The sequence below is a fragment of the Rhopilema esculentum genome, chromosome 14 (assembly GCF_057945365.1).
Source record: "Rhopilema esculentum isolate cy_ngs chromosome 14, ASM5794536v1, whole genome shotgun sequence".
Lineage (NCBI taxonomy): Eukaryota > Metazoa > Cnidaria > Scyphozoa > Rhizostomeae > Rhizostomatidae > Rhopilema > Rhopilema esculentum.
Window position 1 is genome coordinate 8,373,142 of NC_142828.1, and position 20,665 is coordinate 8,393,806.

Below are 20,665 nucleotides of genomic sequence, written 5' to 3' on the forward strand. Positions count from 1 at the left end.
ATTTTTGGCTTTATAATTAGTTTCAATTGCACTAATGTTTGCAGAATTTAGAATGTCTTGAACATAGGTCTCTCTGTTGGAAAGCTTAAAAATTGCTTACTTTGCAAAATATTTAGATAAATAAATACCATATGCCTAGCCTTAAAATATTTGAAAAGGTTTCTGAAGTTCGTATTTCCGTATAAGTATAACAGACATCTCAAAAGAGCTGGAAATGTTCGCATCAACATAGCCGTTCATCAACAAAGAAGTTTAAATTAGTAATAAAGAGCAACGAAACATACCTCATTTATGGAGCCATTTCTGAATATCGTTTACAAACAAATCAAAACAGCACAGCAGTAGCTCGCAAGACAGAAGCATGAATTCGAATTTCTTATGCTGCCTACAAGGTGACTTCCAAAATCAAGTCGTGGCATTGATTTAAGAAACTAAACTAAACTTCGGATAAATGGCATTCCCAATTCCCAAAAAGCATTACCACGAATTATTCAAATTCTCAAAAGAACTATTTTACGCGGGAATATTTGGATGAAAATCCCAAAAGAATACCAAAGGCATTTTGGCTTAAAATCCGGGCCTTTGGGAATTTTCCCAAGACGATAGTGCATTGAAATTCAAGAAAAGAGCAAGATAATGCAACGACTGAAACTTTAAGCGCGCTTTCAAACTAAGATTGGGGAAGTAAACACAAGAAATGATTGAAACGCCTAAAATTTCTATACATCATAATAATTTAATTACAAATTGCGTCCGAAGTAAATGCATCTTTAAACAGAACATATAAACAAATAAATTAATGCAATACAAAAATAGAACTCTTTTGTGAATATTTTCTTAATGAAAATTAAAATCATTAACTGATATAAATAATGCAATATAAAAACTCGGGAGAATAAAAATTTTACAACTTCTGGGGGAAGACGACTCACAGTAAAGATTGAACATCGTGTTTGAGATTAGAAGACGGATGGGATTGGGGGTGGGACAAACTTTATTTTGAAAGGAAGTTGTTAATCGGAAAATCTGCTCAAATGCCATGGAACAAAAAATGGCCAGCCAGCCTCACTTAAAGCATAGCTATCAAGTTATTTATTTAAATTGGTCAAATTAACAATTCTCTAAACATCTTTCAAACAAAAAAGAGCCTATAAAATCCTGTAAAAACCTAACCTTAAAATATACATTACTTTTTAAGATCAAAATAAAATAAATTTTACCAACATTATTGAAAATTTATTATTCTTAAGAACACAGATCAAAGACGGTATCCAAAGGCAACCAGAAGTTTTTTATTTATCCCACTACGCTGCTTGAAAAAAATTTGTGATGGTCGATAGAGACAAATTCATGACGAAAAGTTGCTTTGACAATAAAATCGAGATTCGTGGAATCTGACAAGAAAAGTTCCTTGTTAATGCACAGCCGGATTATTTTGCATATAAAAGTAATTTTTCTTCATGTTTATCTCTGGTTATTTTAGTTAATCAGTAATATCTGGTGCCATTGCCCTAAATTTTTAATAAAGTACTGAATGCTTTCTTAATGGAGTAAAAAAGCTTCAAGAGTTCAGACTCTTCGATACTCGCAGCAGTGCAACACAGCCTAAACTATTAATGAGGTTCAATTTATGCTGTTACACAAATCTTCATTTCATCCCTTACTAAGCACTGTATACCACTATTTCCAGTTTATTATCTTGCAATCAACGATTACGAAGCATGGAATTATTATATAATACGTTACAGTCGCAAGATGTCACCTATCCTGTGTCGCAAAGGCTGGATGTTACCTTGCCATGAACACCGTGTTCTCACGTGGGTCAACATGTTCTCCGAGAATAAGACATTGATAAAACCATTTGATAGACACACATTTGATATCAAACATTCTTGACCGTGTTTTTACAAGTCTCTTCACAGTAGCATTATCACCAACGAGAATATAGTTACAGGGTGGACCTTCGTTCTCACAATAGACCTTGTTAGGCAGCTTAGTGACTATTTCAGCTCCTGCAAACCGCACTGCCAAAGATAACTCTTCTTTATCTTCCTTCAGTACTTGAAGAAATATCTGTAATTTGATGCAAGAAAGATAGCAGATTAACATACTTCATACGGCCGGTATGTCAATATTTATAAAACTGGGCCCTTTTTCAGGTTCCTGGATTCTAGGCGTAACAATTATAGGCAGTGAACTCTCTTTTAATTTATCTCTGGCAGTAGTAATAGTTATCTCTGGCAGTAGCAGTAGCTAACTAAGGGTGAGTGGCTAAGGTTCTGCTTTACCGTGACTGTTCTATTAAAGGTTTCGATGCAAACGCTCATCCCAACAAGTTTCGTATGATTTCGGTTTACTGCCTTAAGGAAATTTTAACATCTTACGGGTTAAAATGAAGAGCCAGTCGCAAAGGACGTTCCAGAATAAATGTTTGGAGGAGGCTGGAAAGAGGCTGATGACTTGCTTCTGGTCAGTAAATATTTGAGGACCTAAGTGGTGTTGACACTGAATAGATATGCAATATAGTCCTTAGTCATAAAATGGCTACGGGATGGACACCCAAAGTTATTGAAATGATTTGTTTATCTTACCTTTATGCCTCGAAGTGGTTGTGTCCGATTGTGAGGATCAACAACTGTTCCTGTCAGCTGATCAATCCCAGCTTCAAGGCGATGACTGTGCTGAGCAACAAGGCAGCTCTTTTCACAACATTCTTTGATCCATGAATGGCTCAAACAGGGTACTCCGTACGACAATGCAAAGTAATACTTGAAGAAAAATACAATCATCACCAGGGGAAATTTAGTAATGAAATTTCGAGTTTAAACTTTTCAATGCAAAATCTATTAATCAAAAAAATATTTACCTTAAGTGTCTTTTGAGAAGAAGGGGCAATTAGTATGATTTTTTCATTTGGTACTTTGACAAGCTGGTGCACAGAATCTGCTACCGTCCCTCCTCCTGCGACGATCTGGCAGCCAAGGTAAGACCTTTGAAAACCTTCGCAGGTAAGGGCAATATCTGGCTCTAAATCCCCTTGCTTTGGAGCAACTATGGAAAAAGAAAATAAGACAGGTTGCTGACACGTTAATTGCCAATCTCGAGGTAAACGTATCTCGGATCCAGAGAGAAAAAGTCGTGATGTTGCCTCTGATGCAAGGATGCTGGTTTTTCATAAGCAACTTATTCAGTTACAGTAAAGATTATGATAATAATTATAACCAACCAACATTGCTCTTAATTAGAATTATACTGATCTACTTTTGACACGCAGATTTAAAGATGCAATATTGATGTTTATCTCCTTTTACATACAAGAACTGATAGCATAAATCCATCTGGGAAGTTGTGAAAAACTTCTCCACACCTACATGACCCGATTTCAAATCAACATAATCTGTAAATTGTTCCAATATCAAGATTGATCGTAAGATTGGACATGTAAGGTTAATCCAGCAGATCAAACACTTTTCTGGATCCAGTAGATAAGATACTTGGATTAGCATCATTTTACCACAAACTTCCATTAACAAAACAGTAACAGAAAATTAAATATGGGGCGTTTATAGAAAGGAAATGGTTTTAATGGCAAAGTAAACTCAATTAAGTCACACGGAAAACCCCACTTGATACAGAAATCATAATCTAAAGCATAGTCATACTTCTGGAAAGAACAACTCCATAATAAGGAGGTTTTTCTTTTCACAAAGGTACTGCGTTTTATCGTTCCTGATCCTACCAACCTTTTTATTCGTGGAAATAAAACATAATCTTTAACAATGAAAACCTTCTGCAAAGCAAAGATGGTTTGGTATTGGGATATGAAATTATTTGAACGCCATATGCAATCTTTGTCTTAAAAGTTGTGATGACAAAAATTAACGATAATATTGCAGGTCACTACAAATGTTTTGTACAGGCAGCCGACAAAATGGTAGGTAGGGAGAGGGGGTGGCAGCCAACGAAAATGAAGCATTTTGAAACTAAATACGAAAAGGAAATCAATTTTTTCCCCTTAGAAGACTCTCGGACAATTCTAACATAAATCCTAACATAAAGAGTTCCCTACATTAGACAGATGCCACGAAACGAGCACTCACCGTAAGTAATGAGAAAGCAATATCCTTTAAACAAAGCTGGATCTTCTGGCAATCGTCCATACAATCGCACAAAATCTGGGTCCTTTTGCTTCAGTTTTAAACGCTCTATTCTTTTCAGTCGGTCCTCATTCCTTTGAACTGGGTCTTTTGTCTTCTTTCTAGGCTGCACTAAAGCTGTGTAAATCTTACGCGGCGAGTCTACTCTTTTCTGCCTCTTTGGTGGCAACTTGCTTGATTCTCCTTCATCCGGGCTGGTGCTTGATTTGACCGAATTAAGTTGCTTTTCACGTTTTTCTTTTAGTCTTTTTATTCTATTCCGAATTTTCCTGACTTTAATCCTATCATTATTCCTGTCAAGCCTCTTTGATATCTTCACTCCTGCATTATTCCTATCAATGGCTTCTTGTTTTTCTTGGTGGATTGTTGAAATAACCTTTTCACTTCCTCCAGAAGGGTCTTTATCAAAGTCTTGGCTTTTAATTGAGGCCTTTTGATGAAATAAATTTTGACATAACAAAATAATGCAGCATAGATCGACAGGTTTATAAAATTTTGAATTTTCTGCCCGGAATAAAACATCGAATTAAGAATGGTAGATTATAAGGACTCCACTTGATCATATTTATAAAGCCTTGGGCACTAAGGAACAAAAGAATGAACAAACAAATTACAGAAAAAACAACAGAACGAAAAGTCACTCAATGGAATTGGGGGCATTTAAATCAAACATACGAGAGCAATACATACATAAGCAATGAAGTATATTGTCTTTTTGTGGGAAAAGGAACAAAAAGTTGTTAATTTGCATCCTTTATTCCGAAACACTGGGGCCCTGTATCAACAGAGAAACAAGGCGGGTCCATAAAAGATTAATGGAAATTTCCCTTCTTTAAATACCAGCTTTCGGAAGTTCAATGCAATGCGCCACTGTTCCCTGTTTTTTCATCATTATCATCATCATCATCATCATCATCATCATCATCATCATCATCATCATCATCATCATCATCATCATCATCATCATCATCATCATCATCATCATCATCATCATCATCATCATCATCATCATCATCATCATCATCATCATCATCATCATCATCATCAAAGACGCCTTAGTCTTAATACAACTGATATTTAAAGGTTGCCTACGATTACAAGTTCGTCATCTAAAGTACCTCACATGCTTTTGAAGATTCCTCTTTGCTCTTACTCCACCCAGACTTGCTTTTCTTTTCACGGGCCATTTGACTCTTAAGATTGTTGATCTGTTTCGTATCAAGCATTAATTCACTTGATTTGAAAATTTTTGATGAACCATCATGGGTTAGTTTGATCTCATAATGAATGTCTTTTTTCTGCCTTTAAAACGATTAAAAAACACAAGCTTTATGAATGAAGAAGAATTTGCAATGAAACATTCTGACAGTTACCATATTTAAATCATAAAATGAGACTGCAATATATCATAATTCATATTGAAATAAACCCTTGTTTTAAGAATATTATCATTCCGCTATAGCTAGATGTTCTTAGTTATTATACTTCACTTTATCGCGAAATAGATCAACTTTTAGTTTTCAACCACATTAATGAAAGTAAAATGTAAGGATACCACACCAAAAACGCTTATTACAATATGACCAGTACACCAAGAACAAAATTAGGTATTTTCATAGAGTTTTAGAGCATATAGCTGCCAGGACATTTTCATCAATGTCATTGCCTTTGCGATGTTTCATTGTTTCAACGAGAAATAGTAAGACGCTGGTTGTCTACCAAAAAAAATCTGAAATTTTACAGCTCAGCTCAGTTTTGTATACGGACTCTAAGTATATGTTGGAGAGTGGGTGACATGTTAATCTACCAGTTCTATGTATCCTTTTCATCGTAATTTCAAATGCCATTCCAATTATATAGTTCAAGTTGGGTTTTGCAAGAAGTAAGTCATATCATAGATAAATAAAAACAAATTTTTCAAAAAAGCTTCAGCTTTGCACAAGTGTTCCAACAATTTTGGCAAGGATTGTACAAATACGCCTATAGCCCTTTCTCTTGATGAAAGATGTTACCGAAGAAAATTTGCGGTAATGTACCTTCTCACGACAGAAACTTTGCCAGCAACGTAACACTCTTCCTCCTTATCTTGTGCAAACACGGCTAGGCCGACCGGCAACACATCAACTAGCACAAGGGCGTTTGCTGCAAGAACCAGCTGCTTCCCATCATGGAATTCGATCTTATATCTATAAACAAATTTAAAAATGTTTAGCACAGCTACTACATAGCGAATGTTTCCCATTAATCTGAGAAACAGTGGTATCCGACTATTATGAACCCTGCTTTCCTGTCCCGTGAATTCAGATACTTGAATTCTGTTGCAAATACTCCTAGCAAAACAAGCCCTCGCTATAACAAACCTTTGAGAGAATGGATGATGCTAATGATCCTAATAAAGCATCAGCCAGTAAAATCGATGGGATAGGGCAAGGGAGTAAGGACTCATACCATCAAAACTCAGAGCAGACAACTGCATAGGCACAGATTACACATTGCTCACATTGGAAACATTGCAACTTACGGAAAGGATATCTTTGTCTAGGTATCATATAGAGAAGAAGAGAGTGGTGAAAAGAGTAAACATATACACGAAGAAGTCGTTGTACATCCATCCATGAAGAACAAAGTTGCGCAAGCTCTTGATGTACTCCACGTATGCTGTCTCTTTTGTAACGAAATGGGGATGCGAAATGCGATAAAGAATAAATTCCTTTTCACGATTATACGATAAAGTCATAAGCAAGAAGCAACAAACACAAATAACTGTATTTTTTAGGAAAAATTCATTACCAACAAATATTTGACATCAATAATTATTTGTTATAGCTTATAATCAAACATCTTTTTGGTGCAAACTTCCACGACGTTCATTTTCTGTTGACCAACTTTTAGATTTTCAATCTATTAAAAATTTTGCAAAAATATAATTCGCCAATGAGGCTACAGAGGAAGGGTTGAGTAGGTAAAGTGCCCTATTTGTGTTTAGAATTCTTCGAAAAATTCCCCTCTCATCTTTAACGAACTCCACTTTCACAACGTTTTTCTTGTTCCCTGTAGCAATTGCGGGATTCCACTATATTTCTCGTTAGTATTAGCAGCAAAAATTACCAAATTATATACACTTATTAAAGATCAAGCTATAAATTCAAAAAAATGCATGACAGATCTGGAGTCAAACAAATTTACCCGCTGGTGGCGGAATGTACCCTGGGATGGCATGCTGCATGGTTATGTTATATATAATCAGATGAAATTAGAATAAAAGCTACAACAAATGTTTAAAATTTAGATCTAAACCATAACCGAATACTAAAGAATAAAACTTTTAATAGAATCAATAATTTGCAACGATATAGTTTGATAAGACGACAAACCTATCAGAATTTATTTTCTCCGCAATCGTTCCTGGATAATAACAGCCATCTAGCCATTTTCCAAAGCCTCTAGCTCCAACCTGAATCGTCTCAATACTCTCCCTCTCAGCCGAGCCTCGAACACTACTCCTTGTTTCTCTCCGCTCGACTCTCTCCTCAGCCAATGCAAGCTCTAACAGCTTCTCGTACTCTGACTTATCAGCGTCTTCTTGCTTCTCTGTTACTGGCGGCATGGTATCCACAATAGCCCGAGCCGGCGTTGCAGATTTGTGCGAGTTACTTGAACTCATTCTCGCCCTGCTATTTTCTTCTTTCTTTGATTTCTGTTTTGATGATGATGGTGTTGAGGTCTTTGTCGGGCGTGCTTTGGGAACACCGGGCACGCCCTCTAGTGAAGTTGAAGAACTTGATCTTCGTTTGAACCTCGGACTGGTCCTTATGGATGAGCATGGGTCTGTTCTGGTTGGTGTTTTCATACCTTCAAGTAATAAAGCGAGTTTGAGTCACAGAATCATATTTAGATTAAGCCACATAGGGGTTTAACTAATTGGTTATAGAATCGTTCGTTAGAGAAGTTCGTTTATCACAGGTTACAGAATTTCATGATGTTCTTTCAGGTTGGTGGAGAACTTTAAAATTCTAAAAATTGAATTTATTGTGACATCACTTACCAACTCTGTATGAAAGGGTAATTTGAAATTTCACACACGTACCTTCCTCCGTTGGGGCAAACAAAATTTATGCGATGTCTAAGCTAAAGAAGTGAAAAAAGAACATAACCAGATATCTGAATCCAACCTTTTCTATCATCTTCACTGGAATCCAGACAAATACTTCTAAATGAAACAATTTCGTATGTTGGCGTGGATTTTCTAACATTCAGTGTCTTTTCTGGGGCTTCTGTTTGCTCAAACTCTGACGTCTTTGTCTTCAGAAGCTCACCCGTTTCAAGCGAATAAAACTCGGTGACGATTTTACGTTTTACAGTGCGAACAATCTCTTCCTCTGTAGTGACATGGACAACTGCTTTGCAAAATGTTTCACTTTCCTCCGCAGGTGAGTCAGACTTCTGTTCTCCAGATAAAGGTAAAACAGGCCTGAAGTAGATTGGAAAGACAAAGCTATAATCAGACGATGCCATACTAGCATTTAAAGATAAAATGTAAAGGTGAGTCGTGTAAACGATCCGCACATAGAGGAAGTGCCTGTTAGGGATGACGCTTGTCTTGATCTAGCAGCAACACCAAGTAGGACTGTAAGTTTTCTCCATGCTATCTTTTGCGGAGGTGGTGTCTCATTAGGCGACAAGCCTCCTGTATCTGTGCCGTGTCTAAGGACCTGCCCCTGTAATTTCATTCTACACCCATCTCTTCGGGACATTCTACACCTTCAAAAGGGGGAATTAATGGCAAAAGGCATCTTTGGACAATTTACGTTCATACTTACGATGGTCTGTCTTGAGCCGAGTTAAGCTTTCTTCGTTTACTAAGTGGCGCATCTGTTAACAAAAATATGTTTTAACTTAAATAACTTTCATAAGTTGGAGGCCAAGATACAAGAATTTAATAAAAAGACAAAAAGAAAGTCTTTGGTTATATTAGGAGATTCTTCACCGCAGCATAAAGATTAGCAGAGAAGGAAAAGACGTGATTACGAAGGAAGGTTTTTGTTCAAAACACTAATTTCTGGACCCCATTGTATGGCATATATAGCAACCTACCTTGACTTTCAGGAAAAGCAAAAGGGTCAGATTCACTGTGTAGCTGTGGATGTGTATCCCTCTTCTTTTTATTCTTCGAAAGTCTCATTGCCTTTGCATATATCGTTTCACTCTGCTCTCCTAGGTCGAAATTTGATGATGCCTCGGATTTCTGCTCAGACAATTGTAACACATCCTTGACGTCAGACTGTTGCCCTGTCTTTTCTCTCACCGTGGCATCTTTATCTTTCCTAGTTTTAAAATTTGCTGCAGTCTGCTGTGACGTGGCCTGCTCGCTATCTTCGTAGGCTACTTTGGTAAAACAAAAAGTCAATTGGCAAAAATTCAACAAAACTTGAGAACATTGCTTCTAAGCCTTCATCAATAAAAAGATTGTCTTGAAACGGGTATATTATTGATAAAGTCAACTCCAAATAATGACCGCTTGTCAAAGAAGTCAAGTTGCCGTCTTTAACATTCAAAAATGAGTTTATGAAGCCAGTGTTCAAAGTCATGAATAAAAAGGAGTATCTAACAATCTGTATAAATTGCACTTAACTGTGAAAGTTGATAGTGTTGAGGTTGCTATTCAATAACTTTAAGGGATGTTTTGATTAAATTTCACATAGGTACGTGGACAACGTTGTAAAAATATTGTTGTAAAAAACATATAATAAAGCTCACCGACATTAGATGCACCTTCATCAGGGTAATCTTGACTCACACCACCCTGATATTCAACATTCCTCAAAGGCGGCGTAAGTGTTTTGATTGGATGAAATTGCTCCCCCTCAGGAGGTAAAGACATATGAAACAGGTTTGGAGTAGACGAATCACTTGAACCATGAACAACTTTATCAAAGACTTCCTTAGGAATTTTGAGATTGTCTCTAGATTTCTTGGAAACCTCATTTTCAGGCTCTTTGCTTGGATGTGACGTGCCTTGGCTCTTCAAAGGGATAATCGATTGACTCGGCGTGGTTTTAAGGCTGTCCAATCGTTGACTACCAGACATCTTGAAACCTGCACAAGCATCTTCAGGCTCATCAGGCTTGATCATATCTGGTAACCTACTTTCTTTTGCTTCTGTCTCGTGCTGTGTTTGACTAAGAAACAAACTAAAATCCTGAGCTCGCTCCTCAGGTATATCTTCCGCGGCATCCTGAAATTCATTCTGCGATTGCAAGGGCCGAGAGTGATTTTTATTACCTGACTCAGTAGAAGGGTTTGTTCCGGTATTTGACCCAATCAGACGTGGATTAAACAAATCTTGAGACATTTCTATTTCCATGTCGGAATCTTGTGACTGGGGCATGTCATCTTTGTCCGGTGTTAAACTGCTACCGAGCATCTTTCTCTCATTAGTGGAACCTGTGCATTCGGAAACTGGTTTGGCATCAAGTGGTGCTTTCCTGTCTGAAGATTGGTTGGACTGCTCTTCTCTTTCGGTCACAGCTACTCGTTCTTTGACAAAATTCTCCTGACTTCCTCTCTGATCATTTGATTTAACGTCTACTTGTTTGTCTTCACTAGATTCTTCGATTGCTTTACCTTGCGAGGAACTTGGCTCTGAATAAGCACTCCTGTCCAGGACACATTGAATGGCAACATCAGAGGAGGCTGCGGTAGAGCTCAGATTGAACATAGAAGACTGGGTCGATGTTGACGTCATCTTGCCATAAGGTGGGGATGTCGCTGGTGAGCTCGAAGACGATAAGAGAGCAGAGTCGCTGCACACAAAAAGACAGGTGTAAAAAGAATAGTATCTGAATAAAGGAAACACTGGAAGTGAAAACACTGAGCAATGTTTCCATTAGACACATAGAAATTGTGAAGTTTACTCTTGATGATCACCTATACATGCCCATAACGAAAGTAAGAAAAAATATGAATGTACTAAAAATAAAGTCCTTGCTGAAGACGATTTAGTGTCATGGACATCTATCAAATTTGGGTATTGGTCAAGATTTTAAGATAACATAGGTAATGATAGCACAATTTTGATACATTAGAGCAAAAGCTGGTTATACTGCAGCTAAACAAGATTCTGCAAAAAAGACACTCAGAAAAGAAAATTAAATATACACCAGTCACAATATATATCTTTCATATGCTGGCTACCATCATTTGCATCAACAGGGAAAAAATTTAATATTTACAGCTGCGATTTGTCCTATAGAAAATATTTTCTTAGACTGGTAGACTTATCGTAAGAGGAAATTTAAAATTAAGCATTGAAGAAAAACACGCTGCAATTGTGACTAACGTGGAGCTCTCGAATTCAATCTTCTTGCGTTCAATGTCATCTTTAACCCATTTTGGCAAAGCAATGTGTGATCCATATGGCTTTTTATATGCCTTAGTGTCATTTCCATCTTTTCTCTTGATATTCTTGGAACCCTCTCCTCCAGCCCGGCTTGTCTCCAATTCTGAAAAATGTGACGGTGTTACCTCAGTACTTTCTGTCAATAAAACCGACGGGGAAGACGGCAGGGGATCTGGTAACGAATAAACCGATGTCACCGGCCTTCGGATCTCTCCGCTCAACTGAAGGCATTCAAAAGACGTCTCGTTTGGTGTGGATCTCAAGTGTGGTGGTTCGAGGTGTGTCACTTCTCTGGAAGACAACCCAGACTGTGTGCCATGCTCGTGCGAAGAATCCTCGTGAAACGACGCGGAAGATGACGCGGGACCATGGGAATCATTTTCTTTGATAATATCAAGCTTCATTTTCTTACGAGAAGGTCCTTTGGTTTCTTCAAATGAGCTTTCGCCACTTGATGATGATGAGTGGGCTTTATGCAAAGGCGCCTTCCCAGGAACGCGGAACTCAGGTGATGATGGTATGCTTGGGGTATCTTGTGATAAGTGGCTGCTGGCCGATGTTAGTGGACGCAAAGAGGTAGAGCTGGTTGACTTGTCTTTAGGATAAAAAGTTACTCATAAATTAGTATAAGAAAGTCTAAATGAATGTGAACTTAAATTTGCTAATAATGAAGAACTAAAGAAAATGGCTGAACTGCTAACGAAAAACTATGTTTTTAATGGTAACACGTCCTTCTCAAGTGGAAACTCTTTTACCAATACTTTGAGGCAAAGGTAGTTTTTAAAAGTAAAAAGTTAATTTGAAATAACACGTTCTAGAAGAGAAGTTGAACAGATACCATGGTGCCTAAAATAGATGATGTGAGCAAAAGGTAGATTATTTTTACAAATTCACTCTTCTTAACTGCTAGCAATCTTTTGTTTAGGACATTGAATTAATATGTAAAAATTCTAAGCTAGATAATTTTATGTAACGTACTGTAGGAACAACCTGATTAAAACTTGTCAGGAATCTATCAACTGGCGTATTTCATCGTGTGTTTAAAAACTACGTTGAATATATAACAATCGCGTTCTTTCTTAAGCAAAATTATCATGGAAGAGCCTCAAGGCTAAATTCTAAGAATTTTCCAACAAGATTGACATAGAATCCATTGACTTACTGACAAAAATAATTACCTCCGCTGGAAATAATTGATGTCTGGTACATGGTAGAGATCCTTGAAAGATCCAAGAATGGCTGAGGAGTTTTGGCACTTGGTACATTTTCAGAACTGTTTGTTGAAATCTCTGACATATCTGATGCCACCCGGTTTAGCTCCACTGATGTCCCAGTGGAACATGAGAAAGTTGATGTGTCTTTATCTGGCTCTTTCTGCTGATTCCATTGATGTAGAAGAAAGATTTCCGTCACTTATTCAGAATTTTTCGATTGATAAAAGACATACAGCCATCTACATGAATATCTTAGATAGGTCTTAAATAGCAGCAAAAGTCTATATAGTTTGCAGCAGTGGCGGACACCTGGGGGGCGAGTGGGCGGTCACCCCCTAAATTTTTTTGGAAGACAATGGTCTTTTGTTCTAAAATAATGGGGGAAATGTGACGTAATCTAATCAAAACAATAGGCTTGCCCCCCAATATTTGACCAAGTGTCTGCCTCTGGTCTGCTGCTTGTAACCTGGCATAAAATTACTAATAAACTTTTAAAAAAATATGCACATATTGAATTGCTATGATAGAGTAAAACCCCAATAGAGTGAAAAACTAGTAACAATTACAGAATGTTCTTGCACATTTGCAGCATTATTTCCAATTCAATATGCCATTGGTGAAATATTGTAGACGAAAAAGTATTCTGTTATTACAAAACTGACAAATATTTCAACCAGTAATTGATCCTTTAGAACACCCAGTAAAAAGTATTTACAATATCACAAATTTATAGAGACAAATCAATTTTCCAGACAGGTTTAATAAATGTTCAGTAATTTTTTATATTTTTCTACTTTTTATATTAACTTCGCCTAAATGATACTCTCACAATTCTAGGGGGATATTGCTGTTAAAAGATCTCTGGTTCAATTCTTTCACTTTTATTTGTTTATACACACAGTGTTTTTTGTCATGCTATGCTGCTTGTATATACTGAGTTTGTATTTTGTTAGATAGTTAAAGAAATTGTTATATATGACAATAAGCAATCCAGATATTTTCTTGCTACTGAGACTTCATTGACAATTCATTGACAAAGTGGGCTGTTAAAGGCTTTTGAATTTTATACAAAAATGACTTCAAATGCAATACAAACCTTCTGAGAAACAACTTCAGCAAGGCTTGCACTGGCTATTTCTTCTGAAGACAACTGTGATTTATATGAAACAGTAGAAACTACAGAAGATGCTGATTCACAAGAAGTATTCAAAAATTTTGTCTGCAAATAACAAACAAATCAAGTTTTAGATTCATGAATGACAAAAACCAACAAGCTAGAAAAAAAAACAGAAAGCCATACTATTGTTGGACAAAATGAGTACATTTTTCGAATTGGTTACCTTCAAGGGTTGATCTTTGATAGGTATTACTTCTGAAAGATCTAGAAAAGAAATTTCAAATAAAATCTTAGATCTGTTCATAACTATTGGACTTTTGTTTATTTAAGTTTATTACCTGGTTGTCGCAAGTGTATAATTAAAACTGCAGCACACCATTTACCTCAACCCTTTCAATGAATGACTCAGTACCCAAACAATCCTGAATGATTAACAGTTTTTGCCCAAAACAGTTCTGAGGAAATGAACACTATCTAATTCCTGATATTGACTAATTATCCAAATTATGAAAACTGAAATCTAAATTTTTATCTTTCATGGTTATAACGAGGCCTCTCTGGGAAAAAAACAATGCGGGCTATAAAAAGCCCTTGCCAGTTTGACAGCATGGGCTATTTAGCCCTTGCAGAACTGTTGTTGATTTTTTTATATTTGAGTATTTACAAAGGCAAAAATACATTACATTGCCAATTCTTTAAACACTATTCACCTTAAGAAGGCATTTTGTGCGTATATTTACTACTTTTAAATTTTGTATAACCACTCCTTAAAACAAGAGAAAAGAGGGACATAACTTTTTTTGGAATATAGCAGAGTTTTGTTAAGTTTTGCTGGTCAAATGTGGCTTTTTGGGAATGCCCAGTTTACATGCCATGACTTTAAAAAAATTGTTTTGTACTTGACAGCATGGTGTAACGTTTCTCACTTTAATTATTCATAGCATTAATCACGCTATATATTATTCCTTTTGTGCGAACACATTTCCTATTCCATTGCAAGTTTTAGCAGATAATACAATATTTTGTTAACATGTACTGTACAGTGGAATCCCGATATAACGAACTCTGAAGGGAACCAGAAAATAGTTTGTTATATCGGGAGTTCGTTAAACCAAGAGATAACAATTTTTTGGATCCTTTCACAGTTCATCCCTAAAAACCTGCGGTGGGCTTGTTTAGGCTATCTACAACCTTTGTGCACATTTAACTCCAAAAAAGCAGCCTGAATTCAAATAATACAACAGGCTGATCATTGAAAATAAAAAACTTGATTTTTCTTTTATAATTTGGGACCAAGAGATTGGTGAAGCTGGTCTCACTTCACTCCTAGTTGATAAAGCTTTACAAACCTTCATCAAAATCAGAATGTTCAGGACCACTTGTCTTATGCACTACTTCTGACAGCTGTTGTTCAAGATTGGCAACTGGACTTGGTTTTCCAAGCTTTTCTTCATCACTACCCTGCAAGTGGGATGGTGTCTCTGGTAGCTTTGAAATGTCAAGTTCCCTTAGTACTGACACATGAGAATCAAATTTTGATTCCAATGAAGTGGCTGGTTGCTCGAGTTTCTCCTTATTAGCTTCTTCTTGAGATACTTGTGAATCAGGTACAATGAAGGGATTAAGGGCTGAGTCATCTTCATCTGTGTCTGAATCCATGTTTCTTTAAACCTTTAATTTTCCGGATCAAGTTCCTAAAAAATAGTCTTCAACTGAAACCCTTCATAGCCTTCTCCAAGGCAAATTAGCTTCAGGGGCAAGTCTTTGTTTATATAAAGAGGTGGATTATAGCCAGTTCTATAAAACAATGGAAAGTCACTAGGATTGGAGGGGCAGTTGCCCCTTGTTAGTATGTTAAAAGGCCCTGAAACAATAATATCAAAGCTTTGTATTGATTTTATAAGCAAACTAATTGACCAGCAGGCATAAGTTATGGAACAACATAAGTCGTTCATTATTGGTTTTGAGCATGTTTTTACAATGTAAATTTCATTACATTTTGTCAGTTCACTGCTCTGTACCAAGCCTTTCATTAAGCCTACTACTCATGAAACACTTGTACTCAACTGCTTAAAATTTACTTTAAGGTTGATTCAATATTTGAAAATTTCTACATGATCAATTGCAAATGAATAAGGAGAAACTATTGAGATGTACAAGGCAAAGAAAATATTGAAAATACTATTAATGTATACTTGTAAATGGAGAAAATTTAGTAGAAACATTGCATACTGAAGCACTTTTCATCAGATACTCTTCAGGAAGAATCCATGTAAGTTAAACCAGAGATATCGACAAGGAAAATACTTCTGAGAGGAGGAGATTGGCTCACTGCAGATATGTTGCTGTAAAGGTGGATGGGTTGGCTGCAGGTGTTTGGGCCAATGCATGACTTAAAAATTGTAGTTTTTGGCAAAAAGAATGATTAATAGTCATTATTATGTGTAGTATTATATAACTTGGTGTAAGCATGTGAAGGGAATATCTGATTCCTTATAATTTGACCAGTAAGGCTACAAGATAAACATTTCTGCTCTTTTGGTAAAGATCTAAAAAATCCAGTTAGATATGTGTCATATATTGTGTTATTATACTAAGGGAAAATGGACTTTCACACCATTAGTTAAGTTGTTTACCCCAATATGATTCCGTTGATATTTGTAGTTCGTGACTCAGAATAAAAAGTTTAAAATGAAATACGAGCGTCTTTCTTCCATGACCTCAGCGTCAAATTTTATAAGCAGAATTTATTACAAAATTAAATGGCTAGTTATGAAAACAGCTTGTCTGCAGACCAGAAACACATAAAGTAGAGATAAAAGCAAAGAGTGAGTTAACTTCAGTTCGATTTTAGGTATTTTGATAGACCTATTCTACAGGTAAGGCCTACTCCTACTCCCACACAAAATATTTTATAAACACTTCGATGGCAAAGACGTGGTGTTACCACCTTAACGAAAATCACTGTGTGACAATCTTTAAACATATATACAAATAAATCTGGTTTTAATTGTTAAGTCTAAAAATGGCTGTTTCTTTTCACTAGTTCAGAAGGATTTTACAAAACTGTGAAAAATATTGATTGAGTCTTGAGTGTGAGTGTTGGTCTACCGAGATGATGAAATAACAACAAAGCAAAATAGGGACGTCCAAGGATGTTCAAATGATAAATGAAATAAAACAGTAAAGAAGAAGAAAAGCAATCTATATTACAAATATTTTCTATTTCACCTTCGTCAAAACATCGTGAAAAGTCACCATTTTACATGCACATCCAGCTAGTCCAGACCTGCCTAATGAACGTCAATTTCCGCGGGAACTACGAACGGTTCCTCCGCAGTGCAAGGCAACCGTGCCTGAGCATTGCAGCATAGTTCTTTTCTAAATAGAGGTACTAAAGACAGGTTTTTCCGCAATTCCCAAAAAGTAACAAAGTTTGCGAAACAATTCGGAAAAAAATTGGTGGGCTTGCTCTCTAGCTCCACCGTCCCCCCTGCCTCTAAAATTTTCTCACGTTATCTGCATTTGCTATGTGATGTCAACAATCCAAACTGCTGATGATGTGCTGTTTATACTTTTGAGATTTTTCTATTTTTCTTTTTATAAAAAAAAGTACCTTTACATATAAAGTTACTAGGGAAAATATTGCTGCTAGCGTTACCCTGAGCTTGCTTATATCATATTTGCGATGGTTTGCAGTTACCCTTTAATTCAAAGTGGCTCTAAAGTAGCGAAATCAAAATCCAACATTGGTTTAAATTTCTTCCTGAGTGTTCATGAATCAGATATCATTAAACAGAATGAAAACAAAGCCAAAAGGTTTTGGATATATTATATAAACTCTCCGCTGATATATGATCATAAATAACGTGTTTGAATATTGACGATTTTTCCAGAAAATACTCGAAACTAATTAAAATTCAAATTGCAATGTATTCGGCAATTTTCATTTTGAAAACTCGGTATTACGGTAATATCAAAATATTCTTGCAGAATTACGGTAATAGGGAAATTTGCTTGCAGAAACACGGCATTTGATACCAACCCCCCCCCCCCCCCTCAAGAGACTCCCGAATTCAACAGTTATCCTTTATTATTATTTAACTTCAGATCTTTCATTGGCCATATCCTAGCCGATTTGCAATAAATGCAACTTATTTTGCGCATTTTGGGGCATTCCCTAGATTTATGATCTTAATTGAAATCGATTATTTAAAATAGATTTATTTCAATGAAATAATTTGAAACGACTGCGCTTTCCAGGTTTGAATGTTTGAATGTTTGAATCTTCACGTCGCCCCCTTTGCCATAGCCGGTGTAATATGCGTTTTGGTACCCTATGCAAAAGTGTAACATTGTGAAACGCAATGTGTTTCAAATCATGTGATTTCATCGTAGTGCGATATTATGACAAATTATAATTAATAAATAGAACACAATGCTTTTTTTTATTTAAAATTTCACACTTTTTAATCAAGAAAACTTTGGAGTCGCCATTAATGTTGTACTTTTTTGCATAAACTTAACAAGGGAAATCACAGCACCGCTTCTTGTTAGTACCTCCTTGTTAGAAATAGTTCGATTGTTCTTTATATTCTGAACATTATGAATCAGAACATTTGTGTTCCCAGACCAGGTCGCATGCTAAATTCCACCATTTGTTTCAGTTCCCTGTCTTTTAAAAGTTTAGGTACGTTTTTGTATAAGCAAAATTGTTATGCGTTTCTGTACCAGGACCGTTTTGCATGCTAAATTCCACCATTCGTTTTGGTACCCTATTGTTTAAGTGCTTGGGTACGATTTTGCATAACCAAAATTGCCCTGCGTTTGAGTACCCGGACCGAAATGCATAAGGTTACCGAAACGCATATGACACCGGCAAGCACAGCCTCCTTTTGATGCTATGCAAGGCTCTCCTACAATATATATTTTCTAAAGTTTTTTTATATCTTGTATACTCTTTATTGTTCTGAGTTGTTACTCTGAGTTACTACTTTATTGTTCTTTTCTTTAGATATTCATTGATGTATTTTGCTATTTTTCTTAATTCTTCAATTGTACCATTCATCCAATTAATTATCCCTGACACCCCAACCGCTTCGTGGGTTTCTTTGCACTGCACAATATGTTCTGTACTCTCTTTTACTCTCTCACATCCAGCGCACCATCTGTCTTTCACTTGGTTTTTCCCTAAATCCTTCAGTTCAAGTCTTACTCTTAATAACTCTGAAGCTTCTTCAATTCCAACTTCTTTAATATACACTTGTCTTTCATATTTCCCGCTCAGATGCCTTAATGCCTTAACTTTGTCATTGTCGTTCTTTTTTCATTCCATATTTCTTTAATTTCCTTTCCTAATCTTGTTTTTACGATTTTCTTCTATTGTGACTTTCATAATTTCATTATTTCGTCTATGTTTATTTCTATCCTATCTGCTATTTCCTTTACGTCCTGATACCAACACTTGTCTTATGTCTTGGCCCCTTATTTGTTTATCATCAGATTTCATCAATTGATGGTAAAGCATCATTTTATGATATTCAATTCTTTGCTTCATCGGCTAAACTGCTAGCTCTTTCAACATTTCCCAATATGGAGTTTTTTTGTCGCATATTTGATGGTATGGTTGTTTTTTCATGCATTAAGATTTGTACCTCTATACCAAATTTTTCCTCGTATTTTCTGCTCCAATCCGCTTGATTTCTTTTATAATACCGAAGGTTTTCTTTTTTGTTTCATTCATTTGTCCCTCCATATTCCCTTTTTCGTCTATGAAATTTCCCAGAAACTCGTATTCTTTAGCTTTTTCCATTTTTTCTTTCAATAATTCTATATCGGGTTCGTCTTCTCTTTCTGCTCCAGTATTTATTACTAAGAATTTGCTTTTTTCCACGTTAAAAGTAAACTTGTTTGTTTCTACCATCTGTCTCAAGTTTGTTCCAAGCCCTCTATCATATTTTTACTACCCACACCACTAATATCATCTACATCTGTTAATGCATTGAAATAAACTTTTGGAGAAACTACAGTCACTGGTGTTTCTTTAATCTCATTCAGGCCCGTCAGAACAGGGGGGGGGGGAGCTGAGGGGCTGGAGCCCCCAATAATTGTCAAACTGTGATTTCAAAAATATGTTTCCTTTATATCAGTGTAATGAATGAGAAAGAAAACAACGGGCAGCCTCCCCCAATACGAATTTCGTTCCGACGGCACTGCTGTGTTGTACTGACACAACATGCGGTCCATAAATAGTACCCTGCTTCACGATATTATTTACTGTAAACTGATTTGTGTATCCTAATGGTGTCTCGACAGATATTTTCGCCTCTTTATTCATTTCTTTCAACAACGCTATTTCTCTTTCCCTAATTCCACTTTTATATTGCCTATATTCATCCATAGGATCAGCAACAACAGTTTCACGTTTCTCTTTCCAGGTCCTCCATTTGTTTTGACATGAAATGTACTGACCATAATATGCATACCTGATCACGTTGTGGCAGAGATCAAGATGTCCAAAAGAGACGTTTATGCGAGCAATAACAGGGCAATTATAATTTCTGCTTCTACAACTACATTTATCGTAGTTCTTATGACAATTGGGTTCTTGATCTTGCTTCGTCGTCGAAAGCAAGAGCGAAGGAATCCCTCGAATGATTCGCCTAATGCGGCTAGGCGAGAAACAGATGAAGCACACGAGTTTAGTGAGAGTCCTAAGCGAATGGTGACAATCAGTAGGGGTCTCAAACCCCATGAAGAGGTTGAAAATGAGCAAGTT

General features: G+C 36.4%; 1 protein-coding gene across 5 annotated transcripts; it reads right to left on the reverse strand.

Moving 5' to 3' along the window:
• Positions 1–698: 698 nt before the first annotated feature.
• Positions 699–17,918, reverse strand: LOC135696521 (uncharacterized). 5 transcript variants are annotated; one of them, XM_065215933.2, is made up of 17 exons: positions 17,119–17,918; positions 15,237–15,581; positions 14,111–14,151; positions 13,867–13,989; positions 12,735–12,933; positions 11,497–12,151; positions 9,915–10,960; positions 9,252–9,542; positions 8,978–9,029; positions 8,330–8,628; positions 7,532–8,009; positions 6,194–6,343; positions 5,276–5,459; positions 4,101–4,587; positions 2,867–3,051; positions 2,592–2,768; positions 699–2,073 (listed from the first exon to the last, which is right to left on the reverse strand). In XM_065215933.2, exons 2-17 carry the CDS (start codon positions 15,544–15,546, stop codon positions 1,789–1,791), a joined length of 4,962 nt encoding a protein of 1,653 aa, XP_065072005.2. In that variant the 5' UTR covers positions 15,547–15,581; positions 17,119–17,918; the 3' UTR covers positions 699–1,788. The 5 variants fall into 5 exon arrangements, with proteins under 5 accessions (XP_065072005.2, XP_065072008.2, XP_065072007.2 ...); XM_065215936.2 differs by having other exon boundaries at positions 12,735–12,930; positions 17,101–17,918; XM_065215935.2 differs by having other exon boundaries at positions 9,252–9,539; positions 17,101–17,918.
• Between the last annotated feature and the right edge of the window lie 2,747 nt (positions 17,919–20,665).

Excerpts from the sequence above, each read along its gene's own strand:
- LOC135696521 (XM_065215933.2), bottom strand. The coding sequence starts at position 15,546 with ATGGATTCAGACACAGATGAAGATGACTCAGCCCTTAATCCCTTCATT. Across the intron at positions 12,934-13,866 it reads CTGAAGTTGTTTCTCAGAAG|CAGAAAGAGCCAGATAAAGA; the intron begins GTTTGTATTGCA and ends CAATGGAATCAG. Across the intron at positions 6,344-7,531 it reads GAGAAAATAAATTCTGATAG|ATATAAGATCGAATTCCATG; the intron begins GTTTGTCGTCTT and ends ATTTGTTTATAG.